Genomic DNA, 18,916 nt, shown 5'->3' on the forward strand with positions numbered 1-18,916 from the left:
GGTCTGCTCATTGGCTCATGCCTTTGCTCTCTTGACATAACCAAGACATAATACTGCTAGGTTTTATAGAAATCCTTTGGAGCCAGCAGAGCACTATAATGTTTTTAATACCAGACCTCGCAGCAGGCATTCCCTATTCCAGGCATTCACTGAAGATTCTCTTAAAGGGCCTACACCATGCTTTTAAAACTATATTTTTTGTATAAATATATGCTCAAAATTGAGTCTTATGCTGCATTCACACTGCAGATATATAGTTGAACGTTTTGCTTGCTTGGTCAATGTTATCTCAATGGAAACCAGCTTTAAAGATAGAGGAGATACACAGAACAAAGCTTTGAAAGCTTTAAAGCTGGTTTCCATTGAGATAACATTGACCAAGCAAGCAAAACGTTCAACTATATATCTGCAGTGTGAATGAGGCATTAGACAGGTTTTAACCCTCAAAAAAAAAAACACTCTGACCATTCTTTTTGTTTGTTCTAGCTCTACTATAATGAGGCTCTCCAGCTGTAATACCAAAACGGCCTCTGTTTGCTCAGGGGCGCATCTAGTGGGGTTTTTCCAGAAAAAAAAGAAGTTTTTTGAAAAAAAAGAAGTTTTTTGAAAAAAAAAAAAGTTTTTGAAAAAAAAAAGTTTTTTGAAAAAAAAGTTTTTTGAAAAAAAAAGTTTTTGAAAAAAAAAGTTTTTTGAAAAAAAAGTTTTTGATTTTTTTTTGACTTTTTGACAGTTTTTGAAAAAAAATTTTTTTTGAAAAATGTTTTTTTTGAAAAAAAATGTTTTTTGATTTTTTTTTTTTGACAAAAAAAAATGGGAAACGCGTGTGACGTCACATGCGTCAACTCTCAGAACAGCACTGTTCTGAGAACCAGTGGAAAGCTTTTCATCTCTGTCTTCCCAAAACCAGAGAAAGACACAATGTACAGAAATAGGACTTTGTGAGGATAGAAGGCGAAATAATGTGTATTTCACAGGAAATTACTCATTTTCAAAGTAAAAGAATTGTTAAAAGTGGTTCTACATGGCGGCATAACCGTTCAGAGATTGTGCTAGGGTTTTAAACTGGGTTTTAAACTGTTGATCACTGTAACTGGCATGGTTAAAATTTACCGGACATCTGATAAAAATATCGGTCATAGATATTTGTATGCATTAATGACAAGCAGGTCGGGTAAATGCAGCACACAGCCCTAAGCATGACCTTTGTTTTGGGTTGAGATTGGCACATTTCCTGGGGCAATCTGCCCAGATCATGTATGCCAGTTTACTCTAAAAAAAAAGCATCTGCAATGCAGTGCATTTGAAACTACATTGCAGTGCACATCATGGGGGGTGATCACTGCTATGTTGTTGCTGAGTGAGGTCAGCAGACAAATTGACATTAGTGAGATGAAAAAAAAAACCTGAGTGAAATGTGCCAATGTGAACCAGAGACATCGGTACATGTTGGATTGTACTGTTTGAACATAAGTATGTACACAAATGTTAGGGCCATCTTGCACAAATACATTAATTAACCACGTTACCATTTGCGCATCGGTGTGCGTAAATGGTTGCTCAATAACCTGAACATTGCATTACTTTGAGAACACATTTCCTTCATAATAAGAAACAAAGCATATAGCCTGCTGCACAGAAATATGTATTTCAGATTAATCCTTCAAAATATGGCTCAGCTTTCAGCTGACATAAGGTAATAAAGTATATAGGCTTAGGCTACTCACAAGCTACTGTAATAGATAAGATAAAGGCGTCCCTGCATCTTGTTTAGGACAGCTGTTTGGGACAGTTCAGTTGATAAGCATTTGTGCCTCCTCGGATATATTCCACTCAAGCCACGGTGATATTTTAACGTGGGACAGCCCAGCCCAGTCCATTTTTTTCCATCTTCAAATGCGTGTGCAGTGGCTGGACAACTTAGCCAACTTTACTCACACAAGTGCCCTCTTGTTTCAAAGTGTCTGTAACATACTCTAACTAATAATACAGCTTTGACTGTCCATCTTCCACGTGCAACTGTGCCCTATTCCAAAGCCATCATGAAGCCAGCGACAGAGGTACAGTATAACATTCAGTGACTGTGAGACAACTAGGACCCAGCAACACACAACTATCTATTCTGGTCTTACATTCACAATAAAGTGTCTCCCGTTTACCTCCCAATGCAGCTTATTTTACTCAGGTTAATATTAAAAGGAAATATGTACTGTATAACTTATTTTGTGCAACTTCGCTTCGCTTGCGTCTCTCTGGGAGGGAGAGAGAGCGAGAGAGAGAGAGAGAGAGAGAGAGAGAGACAGTGAGAAAGAGCTCATCTATCTATAAATGCGACAAATCTCTGTCTGTCTGTCTGTTTGTTTGTTTGTAATCCGCGTATCTCGAGAACCGTTCGTCCCACCGGCTTCAGATTCGGCACGCGCGTTCCCCGCCGCCGCGCGGAGTGCAGTGCAGGGCCTCGACCCGACCTGACTCGCGGTTTTCCGAAACCGGCGCGAAACGTTCGGAATCTCCTTATGCGGAGCTGATTGTTGACATCAGGCTGTTCCGGAGGAAATCGGCGCAATCGCTGACTCATTGTGACATCACTTCATAAAATGCTGTGACATCACGTACGCCACATGAGTCAACAAAAAATCTCTGTGAATGTGTATGTATGTATGTGAATCTCGAGAACCGTTCTTCCCACCGGCACACGCTTTCTCCAGATATAGGCATAAAATGAATCCCCGAATGCGAAGCTGATGTCTGACATCAGAGTTTTCCGCAACCGGTACTGTGTGTGCAGAGATCTCCATATATGGGCATAAGGGGACAAAGGCAAACAGATGGTCAAAACGGGTCAGGCTGTTCCGGAGGAAATCGGCGCAAGCGCTGACTCATTGTGACATCACTTCATAAAATGCTGTGACATCACGTACGCCACATGAGTCAACAAAAAATCTCTGTGAATGTGTATGTATGTATGTGAATCTCGAGAACCGTTCTTCCCACCGGCACACGCTTTCTACAGATATAGGCATAAAATGAATCCCCGAATGCGGAGCTGATGTCTGACATCAGAGTTTTCCGCAACCGGTACTGTGTGTGCAGAGATCTCCATATATGGGCATAAGGGGACAAAGGCAAACAGATGGTCAAAACGGGTCCTATGACAACAGGTATATTGGGGTTTGCATTAAAGGGTGGGGACAAAGGCTAACAGATGGTCAAAACGGGTCCTATGACAACAGGTATATTGGGGTTTGCATTAAAGGGGTGGTGACATCCAAAAATAAATTTTGAGTTTTTTATGCTTTTTTTAATGTTCCCTGGCCTCAATTACACCAAAAAAAACACAACTTTTGACATGCAGTGGTTTTCCTGCTATCTGTGTGTTTGTGCCGGTTTCTGCATAATGAGTCTCAAACGCGCAGTTCATTGGATACTGGACTCATACGTCGTCAGTCCTCCTCTCTCCCAGTCTCCCTGTCTGTATTTCTCCCATAGAGTTATTTCTCCACAGCCCAAGTTTTGAGGAAGTGACCTCTTACATTATATCGTCCTTTAATTGTAAATATGGGCATATAAAATACATTTATCCATTCAAATATCTTATTTACATCAATATCCTTCATATCAAGTAGTCTGTTTATGCTTTAGTGAAATAATTAAAATCGCTATGTATTTGCGCACAGCGGAACCTCTCTCCTTCTTACCGACACTCTGTGTCGGCTGTGTCCGACTAACAGTGCACTGCTCCCCGGGGTAGAGCTAAGTGGAACCTCCCTCCTTTTACCGACACTCTGTCGTTGCTGTGACAGTGCACAGCGCACCCACACACACACACACACAGACAGACAGTAATGCGAGCAGACAGTAAAACGCTATAACACAAGCAATAGGTGTTTCTCTAAACTGAGGCATTTAGCCAAAATATGTTGCTATAACTACAAAGGACCATGACGTTTTTCTGCATTGCGGAGCGGAGCTGAACGTTACCGCGGCGCCGACGGTCTAAATTGAACTCCGCGAAGGTACATAGTAACCGCAGGGCTCCGGTAATGTATCGTTCCCAGGGTAAGAAAAAACACCCGCGCCTCGGCTCGTAATGACACAATTCCCCGCTGATCATGCAGACGCGTATGCCTCAGGCCAGGGCTTAGCTCAGCCTCTTTAGCTGCCATGGTTGGGTTGTGTATGTGTCTGTGTCACAGCCACTGTCTTGTGCGAAAGCATCAAAAAATGCGAGCACGCATCTCTGTGTGTTGGAGCCGGGGCGGCCGCAGATCTGTATGTGCGTGCGTGTGTGCGTGCGTGTGTGTGTGTGGCCACTTTGGGTACCATAGTTTGAGAATCGCTGTCCTATAAGGGCTGAAGTGATTGATTTGTATTAATAATCAAAATCTACAAAGTTACTAGTAACTAAAGCCTCCAAATGATTGTAGTGGAGAGATAAAGTGCATTTGCCTCTGAGATGTAGTGGAGTAGAAGTATAAGAATTGAAAATTGGAAAGGGTTAGGGTTAGGGTTAGGGCTAATACTCAAAATTGTACTCAAGTACATGTACTTACTGCACTATAGGCCTACTAATATTTATTTTGTTAGAATGAGTGGGAGAGAGAGGCTCCCCTGGTGGTGAGTTTAGAGTATTTCAGGTGACAGACCGTTTTTCATGACACCTAAACAGAGAGAGACACCATGGCTCCATGGAGTGTATTTTCAAGTTTAAACATTTTAAAACATGTTTTTAGGACCAGGGCAAAGACTTTTATGATTGGTAAAAACAGAATGTCATTTAACCTTTAAAGGATGGGGCATTCATGGGGTCCGCTCCAAAAAAGAAAATAAAAGAGACAAAAACAAACATAAGACAAGCGACAAAGCGTGGGACTGGGAGGATGACTTGAATGATGCAGATTTAAGCAGGCTGTGTATTCTGCTTAAAGAAGAAACAAACAAAAAGCGACAGAGATCTCATATATGGGCATAAAATGGACGCAGATAAACAGATATCTCCATATACGGGCATAAAGGGACACAGACGGACAGATACAGAGATCTCCATATATGGGCATAAAATGGACACAAATAGACAGATATCTCCATATATGGGCATATGGGCATAAAATGGACCCAGAACTATATCTGCAGTGATCTCCATATATGGACATAAAATGGACGCCGACAGACAGACAGATACAGATATCTCCATATATGGGCATAAATGGACACAGGCAAACAGATGGTCAAAACGGGTTCTATGACAACAGGTATAATGGGGTTTGCATTAAAGGGCGGGGGATTCATTCCCTATTTACATCGTTCCCGAGTTGGCCAGGTCGCCGACTAGACGCTGGGCCGCCCGAAGGGCGGCCCAGCTTCTAGTTATATTAATGAGCTGCCGCTCCAAACATGTACAATTATGCAATATATAAGGTGCTCACCACATTGTCGAAACTCTTTCTACCGACCCGCAAACTCCTCGTCCTCGCCATGTGTTAATCCATATGTTTCCAATAAATTAATGTTTACTCAAACTTGTCTCGGAGTCTATAGCGTTCACTCCATAGGCACTGTAGCTTCTTCCGCAAACAAAACATGTTCTAGTATGAGAGCGAATAGCGAAGGAGATAAATGTCATGTGGGCCATCTTGACCCAATGAGATTACAAGATTCCGCAGTGGAAACGTAATGACATCACAGCCTGCCTACCGTAACTGACAGTGTAATTGCGCCCTCCAAATCTTTCCTAGGGGGGCCCAGGCCGGAGGGAGGGGGCCCGGGCCGGGGCCCCCACTCCACCGGGCCCCCCCACTCCCGGAAGGGGGTAAAGAGTACCCTTTACCCCCCCCTATCGGCGGGCCTGTTGACTAGTTTCAACAATGAAGTAACATCAGGCACATGCACGCATGCCCTTTTATCCGTCTGTAGAACGTGTCCTCTCCAGACCATGAATGCAGTTTTTACTAAGGTGAAAGAAATGCAAATGCTCTCTTTCCATTCCATACCTGAAGGCAGCATTCAAGAGAATTGCCTTGTCCAAACTCGAATGCAGCATATGTTGAAAGAATTGCCCTCTCTGTGTAGAAATAAGTATTGACTTGGTTATGCTTAATTCAGTGTGGTATCAAGCACTGAAAATAGCCAACCTCCAAGCTCGCGACGCGTTTTGAGCTTGGAGGTCTGCTATTTTCGATAGTTTCACCAAAAGGCCCATTTGCAAATTTCAGCCCCTGCCTCTCTCACAATCTCTGCATGTCCCTGTGTAACATCTTGAAGAATAGGTATTTTGTGGGGATGTTCTTTCTGTGCACTCCAGTTTCTTCAAGTCTCTATATTCTCTCTCTCTCTCTCCCTCTCTCTCGCTCCTTCTCTTTCTCTCACCCTTCCACCCACTTTCAAGGCTAAAAGAAAAGATTGTGCTTTACTGGTATCCTCTTTAACTGGGTCCCATGTCACACGGTAACTGGGAGTCTCATTAAATTCTATCAGTCGCCTCCTTTGGAGGAAATAGTGCCTTGACTGTGTTTCATTTAAAACCTTGCACAATGGATGAAGCCCCATAGCTGTCCACGTCTTGGTGTCTTATTCCAGGGTCTGATTGTTGTTGCTGCCAGGACACAGTTTTAGAGCCTGGTAAAGCTGGCCAAAGTGAGGCATAGTAAAAAAAAAAGATGAATTTGAATTTACGATGTTGTTGTTCTTGTCTTTGCATAATGTGTGTATGATAAAGACACAGTTTACTAAATGCAGCCACAATGCAAGCATGTATATTATGCTTGTGTGCACAGTGTCACAATGATGCATTTATATTGAGCAAATGTTGGATACCCATATGCTCTAGTACTCATAATTGTTTTTGCACATTATTTTATGTTCAAGGGCAAAATGTCCTCAGTGTTCTGTTTCTAAGAGTGTGTCGGTTGGTTGGTACACAATGAACTGAAATATCCCCAAAAGGACAGATTGAAAGTAAACACTATTTGGAAATGTCATTCCAGGCTTCTCGCTGCATTGTTTACTTGTCCCATTCACTGTGAAGTTGATCTACAATGTTCCAGATAAATGAGCTCTACGGTTGAGACTGTCCAATGTGCCTTCTAATGAATCCACCCCAAGAAACTGTATTATTTCTTGACTTGCATCAGAATACAGCCAAGAGTAACGAGAGCAAAGGTCAAGACCACATTTCAGCACAAATTACGGTAGCGTGAATGGAGGGGATTTGAAGTGCATCTAAATGTTTTCCTACAACCAGTTTGCCATTCAGTCAAATTAATGAGCTTTGGAACCTTTGAATCACCGATGTCACAGCCAAAATGTCAACTTTGAAAGATCATTAATAATGTGTTTTGGTTTGATCAATGGAACTCCGCTGTGAAGGGTTTCGTCTAGGAAAACCAGGCAAGGGCAGGTCGACAGACGCAGTATTTATACAGTATATTTAGCTTTTTCGCTGTGTCAAGTCAGATTAATTTGTTGTATGAAAGATGAGCACCTCCTCAGGCTCCTCAGTATTTCCATCAATTGTTTATGTTCACATATTTGGCTGAGCCGAGCAGGGACGTGCTGGGCCCCTGATTCAGCCCGGGAAAAAGAGTTGGAGAGGCCCTCATTGCGCGCTATAGAGAGAGATCTCTCTCTATAGCGCTGCTGCTACTGCTCAAAGATTTGACATTTCAGATCATGACAAGTGACAAGCCAGTGGGCCAATTACATGAGTTATATTTCGTTGTTGTCGGGTGGAAACCTTGTATGTCCAAAACCGTTTGTTTTGTATTTATCATTTTAAAAATGATTTAAACTTGTGAAAACAGACGATCTACAAGCACACAACGCCTCGCACCGCGAGGCGTTGTTAGATTTACTTTCTTGGCTGCCCAGCCCCCAAAATGGAACGAAGGCTGACATTTTATTTAGAATTTTTTCCTAATGGCCGGCCTGGACCGGCCGGGAATGAACCGGCCGTTCGGGAGTTGTCTCGCTTTTCCCAATGGCCAGCACGTCCCTGGAGCCGAGTTCATACGAGGGGAGCGTCTTTCGTAGACTGAAAGCGACCCGCGGGAAGAGCAGATTATTATTTTTTGTGAGCTTGTCTGTGTTTTTCTCAGTCGGTGACTCGTCTAATAGCATCACTAAAGTGCTGCTTGGGCACCAGGGGGTGGAAACGAGGAGGACGCGTCCCATGTGAAAGTGCTTCCATCACGGATGGGCGAGACGAGAGCCCTCCACTTAATTATGACCAGCTTGCTGGAATAGCTGAGCTCAGGAGGAGGGGTGAGGTGGAGAAGCAACAGCGGCTTCAGGCAAGTTTAGAAGTCACACGAGCCGTGCACAGGTATTCAAAGTAGGGGCCACGTTGGAAAGGCAAGGAAAAATCGCACTAGTGCGAAGTGAGCGGTGCTAACACGACATACATTACATGTATTGTACGTGCATATCTCCTTGTATGGGCAGTTCTGTCCGTGACGTCAGTTACTTTACAGTATGTGTACCAGTAAGACTCCCTAAATCGGGAGATAAGCGACCGTCAGGTCCCATACACAAACTTTAGAAGGCAATGATAGCCAATCGGGAGGGAATCTGGGAGGGTAACTGCGACCTGACACACAAAGTGAAACTTAGGAGCGGTTTGCACCGCTCAAAAATAAATAAACTAAATAGCTAAAATATCAGGCTCCTGTTGTGACACGTTGAGTAGAGTATATGGGGCTATTCGAGGGTCCTTGGCATGGAAAAGCTTAGGAACCTCCTGTGTGCTAGCGGGTCCCAGATGAACCCCTGTGTGCTAGCGGGTCCCAGATCCCTGACAGCCCCTGATCCAAAGCAGCAACGCTGCGAGGGTGAGACGGGATCGAGGGAGGTGACATTTCTGCTGAGAAACCCTGACAGAGCTGGGAGTGCCTTCCATGGGACCGCTGCGTGTTCCGATGGAATAAACGGCACATTCCGTGAGAACGCGAAGCGTTGGACCGTTTCACTACGGGTTCATGTGTACCACTGGGAACACACACTGATCCCTCCAGTGTGGTGGGCCCGTTGCATTTGGAACCTACGGTAAATATGATGTAAGGCACAGAAGCCAATTGAACAAAGACCCATTTGTGATCCTGTGAAATAACAGTGCCTCACAGTGCCCTGAGCTTCCCTCTAAATATGGGCCAGGATTTAATGTATGAATGCGTAATGAAAGAAAGGAGAGGAGAAAAAAAAGAAATGCATTTCACAAACTGTTTCAGTGTGTATCTACAGTACAAGGGTTCATGGGTTCATTTCAGCACAAGGTTGGCTTTGAAACAGGAGATGGGGGGATACATTAAGTTGGAACTCGGTGACAGATGAACCATCAGTTAGTTTTAGCTGTCATGTGCGGTGCACATGCCCCAACAAAGCCTAGTCATTGAAAAGCCATCAATATAATTTAAACCAACACGGCAATAAATCTGATTCACTGTCTGCTCTCAACTTGAAGCTCACGTGTCCTCAGCTCAAATGCAGAAGAGGTCAACTGCCACATCAATAAACTAATTCCGGTTGCACCAACTGGTCAGTGACTGGCCATAATGTGAAAGTGTTTGTTGTGTGCGCTGCTGGTGTTACTTTAGCAAATGAAAACCCTTCAGTCAGTCAGCTCATCTACATCAACAGGCTCATCTCCCTTCTTTCTACAAGGTTGGCGCCAGGATTCTGACAGGCAGGACCGAGACTCACAGATCAGGTGTGTGGTCACTGGTCAGATTAAAAGGAATCTTTCTTTAGGACATTGCGACAGGCTCAATTGTAGGACAGACGTAACAGCATGTGACTGACGCAAGGTCACTGCATGTGACGCAACACCATCAACAGAAGTGTCACCCCTTTGCTTGCATAGAATGAAAGTGAAAGGGACGTGCCCGCCCGTGTCCGTTTTGATGAGTGATCTTCATTTTGTGTGCAGCACTGATTTGCTTGTTGCACAAGTGTGTAATTAGTCTGACTCAGGGGCAGGGGACCTATGACCATATAAGGAGTTCTCAATGCAGTTGAGCCCAACTATGTGGTGGTGTTGTCTAATCTCAATGTGTCACGGCATCAGGTACAAACGAATCAGTCAGCTCCATGCCCATATATGGGCATATACTGATGACATAAGAGATCTCCATATATGGGCATAGAAGGGACAAGGACTGACAGATACAGATATCTCTCCATATATGGGCATACTGTATATGTTGGATTGGTGGTGCGATGTAGGTGTGAGGGCCTGAATCTCCAGTATGTATATTGTACTGCATATACAGTATGTTTTCTTTTATACAACCTGTCATGATCAATCCTATTAAGTTGAAATTCAGATAAGCTTCAGGTCCTGGAATAACGACGTTGCAAGAGACCAATTGAGTACCAGAGTCAAAGCCATTATATTATCTTTTGCACGGGTCTTCAACAGGGGGTCCGGGACCCCTAGGGAGTCCTCAGAGTTACTATAGGGGGTCCTCCAAATCTTTGAGTGATAGAAACCCTTTTCTCCTTTTTGAGCGGTGGTAAACCGCTCCATAGAGTGGCTGTGCGTGTCTGTAGCCTTTTTCCTCAGCGTTTTGCCATAGTAAAACGTGTGTGTGTGTAGCATAGCCTGTACGTCCTAGACTCAAATCCTAGTCTGAAGACATCTTCTTCTTTCGTTTATCATCGTCCTTGATGATTGGTTGACGACATTATTTTTCACAAGATTTCTTGTTACTTAGGGGAGGCCATGGGGCTGGCTGCCGTCTTCTCCCCCTTGCTGACGTCGGCTTAGGCAGGGTTTGAACCACTCACCTTCCACATGAAGGGCATATGCACATTATGGAGCGGTTTACCACCGCTCACTTCACATTGGGTGTGATTTTTTAAATATTAACCACTTGAACCCTAGCGTCCATAATATATTCTGAGAACTTAAGCTAAAAATAGCAGATCTACAAGCTCACAACGCCTCGCAGCGCGAGGCGTTGTGGCTATTTTCGGCAAAAGGTTTGGTGCAGAGGGGAAAAAAGCGCACACTAAGTACTGAGTGAAAGGTCAAGTTTATTAAGTGTGGATGGTTCCAGTAGTTAAATATCTGAAAAATACATCAATCCAAAATACACTGATGATTGTGCTGTCAAACAATGAATCTATAGAATCTCTGAAAAGGTTGTGAGGTCCCTGCTTCATCTCTCAACTAAGGGGCCCTTGGCCTGAAAACGTTGAAGACCCCTGATCTATTGCGTACAGTATCTTTAGTACCATCCACTAAACAGGCTGTACTCCTACAGCTGTACAACACAGTCAGTGCCTGGGTACCGAGGAAGGTTAAGCTGGTACTTCTGCTCCAAACCCGGGGGCACAAACCTCCCCCCCAGGAAGTGATACCGTCCTCTGAACGTCGCGGCCGATCTCTTGGGTGCAGTGAGAGAGATGAGCGTGTCGGGCTGTAATCCTCCTCCTGCGCCTCCCTGCTCCACGTCCCACCCCGAGGGGATGTCGATGCTCGCTACGGGCACGGTGCTCTTCTTCAACACGTCAAGGATGGAACCGAACGGCTCTCTCACGGCCCCTTTGAAGCTGAAGCCAAATATGGCGTCTACCACCAGGTTGTAGGCCTCGTCAATCAATTTGGCCTCAGGCATATCGGCGAGGAAGGGGATCTCCATTTTCTCACACTGTGTGGTCAGGCCCTGGAAGAGGGGCTTGTTGTTTGGCCTTTTGGGGTACAGTATGGTAGGCTCGTAGCCAAAGAGTTTCAGATGTCTCGCGCAGACCAGACCGTCGCCTCCGTTGTTACCAGGCCCACAGATCACCAGCAGTGAGGGTCTGACTTTGACCATAGAAGCGAGCGGGTAGGCCCTGGTAACCGCCGTGGCACAGCTGAGGCCAGCCAGTTCCATCAGCTGGTCCACGCTGAAGCCGTACTCACTGAAGAGCTCCTCGTCAATGTGCTGGGCCTCCTCCTGCCCAAGGTATTTGATGGACTGGGCCATATTAGAGGCTAATTAATGGCCAGTGGACATGCCCCAAGCTGGGCAATGACTGTGGCTGTGTACTGTGTACGCGACGTCACCAGGAATTCCAAACAGAGCCTGCAGACTCCAAAGGGATGCACCTAACGTTAGGTTTATTTTTCTCTTATAACAACTTGTGCATCAGTCATGCAGCATCATCTTGCTTGTACTGTTTACTGTATGTAAGTACTGTACTTCCTAGGGTGGGTTCAGTTTATATAGTAGTTTTCTAAAACGGCAAGTAAGTAGGAGCACATCCTTTTGTCCTGTGTAACAATGTTTTACAAATCACTTTGAGACAAGGCGCATGGCATTCACCCTCCACAGTTTCCCTGATTGACCGAGCTGACACATGGGCTTTGCGGACTGTCGAAGCTGTTTGTGCAGATATAAGTTGCACATACATGCCCATGTGAGTCATCAACACACGTCAGCGGTTTTGGACAACATCAGAGGTACCTGTATCTCCATATATAGGCGATTGGTCGTATGTTAGTGAGTAGTGTCTTTAATATAGACATTGGTTTAAGAAAGCACCTGTCTATTAGTGCTGCTGTCACTGTACCTTTGCATAATCATATTGGGGCAAACTCTTTGCACAATACACACAGATAAAAGGCCTGTTTTCATTATGCATACATATATCGGTTGCATATCGGTTATCAGTGACTGTCCCCTCTCTCAAATCGGTTATCATATTGGACATCGGTCGGACACTATTAGTGAGTACACTGAGAACGGGTTCAATGGATACAGCAAGTACAACAAGTACAGTAGATGGCTATCGCATAAACGGGTGGGGCATGCATTTCCAACTTGCACCGTTCCAGTTCATAACTGTGGTAATGGGTACCGCACTGGTACTTGAACAACAGGTACTGTACAGTACATTACATGTGCATCAGTCTAGTACAAATCAGTTAACTCATCCAGTGCCTATCCCGAACAAGTTTTTTCTTTTTACTCACCCTGAGCTGCTTGGACCAACGTGGGTGGTCCTGGCTCGTCCAGCGCTTTTCAACAAGCCATTTTAGGTGGTCCGACGATTTATTCCATTGAAAATGGTTTAAAATAAAGTTTAGACCCCCCCCAATGTTCACTGAATATTCACTGTCGGCGGCGCGACGTATTCCAGTGTGCCGATCCCGAACTAGTACGGCTTTTTTAATAAAATGAATAAAATAATCCGAGGCCGCACCAAGCCTGGCTCTAAATTTAAAATCTAGGCTGCCGACCGAAAGCCCTTTCCACCGGCCCGTAATCGGGTAACGCCGCCGCATCGTGCCGCCAAATCCAATACAAAGTCACATCTTTAGAGAGCATTTTCTCTGAACTGTGTTCTAATCTTAGCTTGAACGTTTTATTTACGGCTTAAATCGCCGAAAATATCTATCTTCTAAATGAGCTATCAGCCTATAGCTATCTGTAGCCATTTCATCCGGGTCCTTCTCATCACAAGCACAAACATGTACACGCGCGTCACTGCAACGTGGGTTCCTGTATGTTACTACGCTCGTCTATGAGAGAGACCCTGGCCACTCCACAGACCAAGTGGCCCGGCACTGGAAGTGTTAAGCACAGGCGACAGTATTAGGTTTTTTTCAGCAGCCTGACAAGCTGCTAGATAAACCTCTGCCACACAGTCTCTTGTTGGGGCTCATGATACTCTGGTATTGCTGTGTGCATGAACCATTTCAGATCCTCTGAGATGTGTATTCCCGGGAATTGAAAGTCACTGACCCGTTCCACCTCAACGCCGCCGATGGCAATTGTTTCGTGCTCTCTCTTCGGCCTCCTGAAACCCAGTATCGCCTCCTTGGTTTTGGCGACATTGAGAGAGAGGTTAATCTCCTGACACCATCGTGTAAGTCTTCTGACCTCGTCTCTGTAGGCTGTCTTCACCGCATTTCTGCTTTCTGCACGTCAATGAGGAACAGTTTTGAGATTGACATGATAGAGCCCTTGCCTTTGTGAAAAAAAGGATCCTAATCTAAATGGAACTCTGTTGGAGTGGTTGAATAAAACTAAACGGAGAGTTTATGGAATTGTCCTATCTATTTCCATAAGCAGCCATCAGTCATGTGAGCAGTCAGCCAAATCAAAAACATCTCTCACTTTTATTAGTTTTCCATTTGCTGTCAGGTGCCTGTCTGTTTCATACAGAGTTAATGTTTCGTTCTGCAACGTGTGATGCGTCACTGACATTCTTTGGTAGGCTGGTGAAGGGAAGTGCACTTGATGTTGGAAGCAGGGACGTGCTGGCCATTGGGAAAAGCGGGACAACTCCCGAACGGCCTGTTCATTCCTGTCCGGTCCAGGCCGGCCATTAGGAAAAAATTACAACTAAAATTCGGCCTTCGTTCCATTTCGGGGGCTGGGAGGCCAACAAAGTAAATCGTCACTGTCAGGCAGAAACCTCGTATCTGTCCGACAGTTTCAATTTTCATTTTTTCGCAAAGCAAAGCCCTGCTTCATCATACAAGGCTGTCGCACAAAAGTAGTGAAAACAGCAGATCTATAAGCACACAACGCCTCGCGGTGCGAGGCGTTGTGTGCTTGTAGATCGGCTGTTTTCACTAGTTTAATTTTTTTTTAAATGATAAATACAAAACAAACGGTTTTGGACCTACAAGGTTTCCACCCGACAATGACGAAATATAACTCATGCAATTGGCCCACTGGCTTGTCACTTGTCATGATCTGAAATGGCAAATCTTTGAGTAGCAGCAGCAGCAGCGCTATAGAGAGAGATCTCTCTCTATAGCGCGCAATGAGGGCCTCTCCAACTCTTTTTCCCGGGCTGAATCAGGGGCCCAGCACGTCCCTGGTTGGAAGTGCACCGTGATGTTTTTCCACTGCACATGCTATTGAGTCTAGAGGATAGAGGAAATGTCTGGGCACAGCTGGCGTAACAACAAGTCTCGCTGTCAGAGCCTGTTAAGTGCCACGCATGTTTTCATACCCACTGTACCCGCTCTATAGGTAGACTAATACTGTAGGTACATACCGTACACCATACATGGGCAACTGGCGGCCCGAGGGCCACATGCGGCCCTCACCTTCACTTAATGCGGCCCTCAGGTTAATACCGCAATACTGATATATGATTGATTTCAGCTGTTACAATACCAAACATGACCTGCTTTAATTCCTTCAGTCTATATTAGTAGCTTAATGACTAGTATAGTAGTATTAAAATGTATTTGTTTTTAGTTCATAAAGTTAACATGACTATATAATTAAATGTGTTTGAAATTAAACCAAAATGTTACATTTCAGGATTCCAATTCAACTTAACAACAAAATTATTCAGGATTCCAATTCAAAAGAAGCAAAAAATAGCCGATCTACAAACTCAAAACGCATCGCGCTGCGATGCGTTTTGAGCTTGTAGATCTGCTATTCTTTCTTCTTTTGTATGAGATATGACAAAGTAGGACCTAGCAATATGCACTGTGGCCCTCTGGAGTGAAGGTGGAAATATAGTGTCCCTCGTCATCATTAAAGTTGCCCACCCCTGCCGTACACTAAATAAAGTCCTCAGTGTTAAACTGCAATCAGTAATGTTTTGTCCTACCCCGGGATACAATCCCAGCCAGGTCCCCTGTGTGAGCCAACTGCAGGATGTACATTTCTCACTGGAAGAACACCTCCAACCACCGCAGTTGTGTTATTTATATTGTATTATTACTATACATCTATCACCACCAGGCCGATTTTAGCTAAACACATTTTTTGGACACTTCTCCTACAGATTTTGGCCTAAAATCACACAAAGTGGTACACAGTATCTCTAAAGTAGGGGCGGCATAGCTCAGGGGTAGAGAAACTGGTATTAGAGCACGAAGGGTATAAATCCCGAAGGGTTCCCAGTTCGAATCCGGGCTCCCCCTGAGTTAATGTCGAAGGGTCCTTGGGCAAGACTCTGAACCCCTAATTGCCTCCGGTGAGTAGGTTGGTGCCTTGCATGGCTTCCTCCGCCACCGGTGTATGAATGTGTGTGTGAATGGGTGAATGTAATGCACAATCTATGTAAAGCGCTTTGGATTAAAAGCGCTATATAAATGCACCATTTACCATTTAAAGTCATGTCATCAACATGGATCTGTCGCATTTCCCATATTCCCTCCTGATTGGCTACGATTGCCTTCTAAAGTTTGTGTATGCGACCTGACGGTCGCTTATCTCCCGATTAGGGAGTCTTCTGGTGTTATTTATATATTGTATTATTACTATACATCAACCTTACAGATCGGGTTTAAATTAAGTTCCATTCAGAATAAAGGATTGCAGCTTTAATTTAAATATGGGATTGTACAAATGTTAACCTTTGTATGCTGTGTGTTACAAATAGATACATTAACACTTACGATTCTACTTCATGTTATAAGGGATTGGCTGTAACTTTTCTGCTGAAACAGCATAAATGGAGCCAGGCAGGTATGGAGGCGCAGACAATCTGACGGGTGGAGAGAAACTTGGGCACATTCTCATGAAACTGTCACGTTCGTGCTTGCTTCACACACCTGCAGCCTGCAACAAGAGCTGAAATGTGTTGAGCTTTTTTCTTTGAACGCACCTATTCACATGAGGAGCATTGTGACCTCGCAGATCCAAGCGAGAACGCTCCCTGTCTGTAAAGCCCTTAGAGCCCAAGAAGAGATCTCTTCTTTGGGACATAATTCTAAGCCTCATCCACAATAGACAGTAAGGGGTTAGGCAACCTTAGGCACGGTTGCCAACATTGGCACAGGGGAGGGTGATCACTGGCATACTGGCATAAAGCCCTTTGCACACAGGACAGTTGCGTTTTTTTTCGTTTGCTGTATGAATAAAACGCATTGGATTTGGTGTGCAATGCTGTGCGGAATCGGCGCTGCGGAAACTCCCAAAAGGAGTCATAAAAGGAGTGATGAGTTTTTTACCGCATGCGACAAGACGCACGAATCGAACTGGGTTCGATCGAGAAAAAGACGCACGGCCGCAGCCACTCGTCGCACGGCCAATTCGGATCCGGTGTGCATGAGGTCGTAGAGAATCATTGTTTTCTTTTTAAAAAGTGAAATTGTCCGTTTTATCCGTACGGATAAACGCGCCTGTGTGCAAAGGGCTTAAGTGTGATAGAGAGGTCTTTTCTTTTTAAATAACATGTATTAATTAAAATAAGTCTCCTCACATCTGTATGCAAATGACCTCCTGCACATAATTCTACATGCATTCAACATGCATTGAACTCTGACTGGGGAATCAGTCTGGGAGATAGGTGGGTCTAATGCTCATAACTTCCCCAAGGTTTTTATGTATATGGACAATCAAAATCAGTTGGGAATATTTAATTTGTTGTCATTAATGTTGATGTGGCACACTGACTTTCAATAAAATAAAAACATCGCACTTCATGTCAAAAAGGTTGCCGGCCCCTGGTTTAGAGAAAGTCTTGTTGAGGAGACAATTAATGCATTTCTCTTGACTTTCTGTTTTGCTGTGAAGTGAGAATGTAGATTCTGAATGTAGATTAGCCTGACATCCTCGCCAATTATGTTGTTGGCAGGTAAATCTATCCCCAGTCCACCTCTGAGACACAGAACGAGACAGAAATGATTCTAGTGTAGACCGATCGATACCGTTTATAGAGATAAGGGTGGGAAAGGATTCATCTCTGAGGGTTATATTAAGCAGCTTGAAGGAAGACAAGTTGATCAGGGATTGGCATGTTGCGTATCAGAAACATATTGGTGATCTTTGATACCTGCAGTCACAGAGAACGATGTACTCCTACATCTGGCTTTGTCTGTTTGTCCCGCGTCTGTCTGGACTGATTGGTCAATTGGTTTCTGTCTGTAGACTCTGTACGCCCAGCTTCACAGGGCGCTTAATGAAATAGCACCGCTCACACTGCGTGTGATTTTTAAAATGAAGAATCTATGTGGGTTAATGAATGTGGATTGATCGATTGATTCAAGACTTTATTAGAAGTTTTCATAGGAAAAGGTACAGTTTCATGACAGTACAGTTCACTGGTACAAGGTCTTTTGGCTTATTTACATTGGAAACCTTTTTGTATCTCATATAACATTGACTGACAGACAGAGAGAACACAGTACTATGCAGAGGATATCATTAATAGCAAAAAAGAAGAAGAAAAACACATTGTCGTAAAATAGAAGAAAATAAATAAAATATATTTACAGAGAGTGAAAGTGTGCAGAAGATGAACAGTGAACACAGACAGGTTGTACAGCAGATGCTAATTTCATTTGGCTTTGTACTCCAGGCCACAGTATTGAAATTAGTTTTGTTTATTTATTCATACTGTGTTTGTGTCTAGAAGCATTTGATACATAATGTATGAGGTGAAATAAAATTAATCTCTTTCAGATACTTGATATATCAATATCTCTGAGTGATGCTGTAAAAGGTTTGTTTGCATCGGTGCTATAATGTCATAAAACTGTCTTACTTTTTCAATCATGGTCAGTTGTAAATGACACAAAAATAATGAATTACCATTACGCAAACTATCAAATTTTCAATTTTACCATATTGAGCTAATAGCGCTTGCCCGCTTGCTCAGGGAGATACATTGAATCTTCACCTTCAGGTCAACATCTGTGTATTTTAATATGCTATACAAATACACTCTCTCTCCCAAAACAACAGTAGTTATTATGCCGGTTTTCTCTTGTCCCCCGGGGGCCCTCCTCTTAGGTTTTCTCTGCATTCCAGCTCCGTAAAAGAGCTACGATGTATAATATAATATCAAGGCAATTTGAAACAGCCCCGGGGAGCAGGCTCATGCCATATGGTTCATTTTTCACATGTCTATGGCAATAGCCTCCCTTCTTTGAGGGACAGGAACAGAGGCTAATGAAAGGGATTCATGGTCATTTGAAGTCCCGAGCTTTGTGAGATAGAGGGTATTGCAGTACACGTGT

General features: G+C 44.0%; 1 protein-coding gene across 1 annotated transcript; it reads right to left on the reverse strand.

The window, feature by feature from the left end:
- Positions 1 to 9,662: 9,662 nt before the first annotated feature.
- On the reverse strand, positions 9,663 to 14,466 carry LOC308301214 (NAD(P)H-hydrate epimerase-like). Its single transcript, XM_080745111.1, has one exon. It carries the CDS (start codon positions 11,958 to 11,960, stop codon positions 11,250 to 11,252), a length of 711 nt encoding a protein of 236 aa, XP_080601237.1. The 5' UTR covers positions 11,961 to 14,466; the 3' UTR covers positions 9,663 to 11,249.
- Between the last annotated feature and the right edge of the window lie 4,450 nt (positions 14,467 to 18,916).

Source organism: Nannobrachium achirus (genome assembly GCF_963921795.1).
Source record: "Nannobrachium achirus genome assembly, chromosome: 16".
Lineage (NCBI taxonomy): Eukaryota > Metazoa > Chordata > Actinopteri > Myctophiformes > Myctophidae > Nannobrachium > Nannobrachium achirus.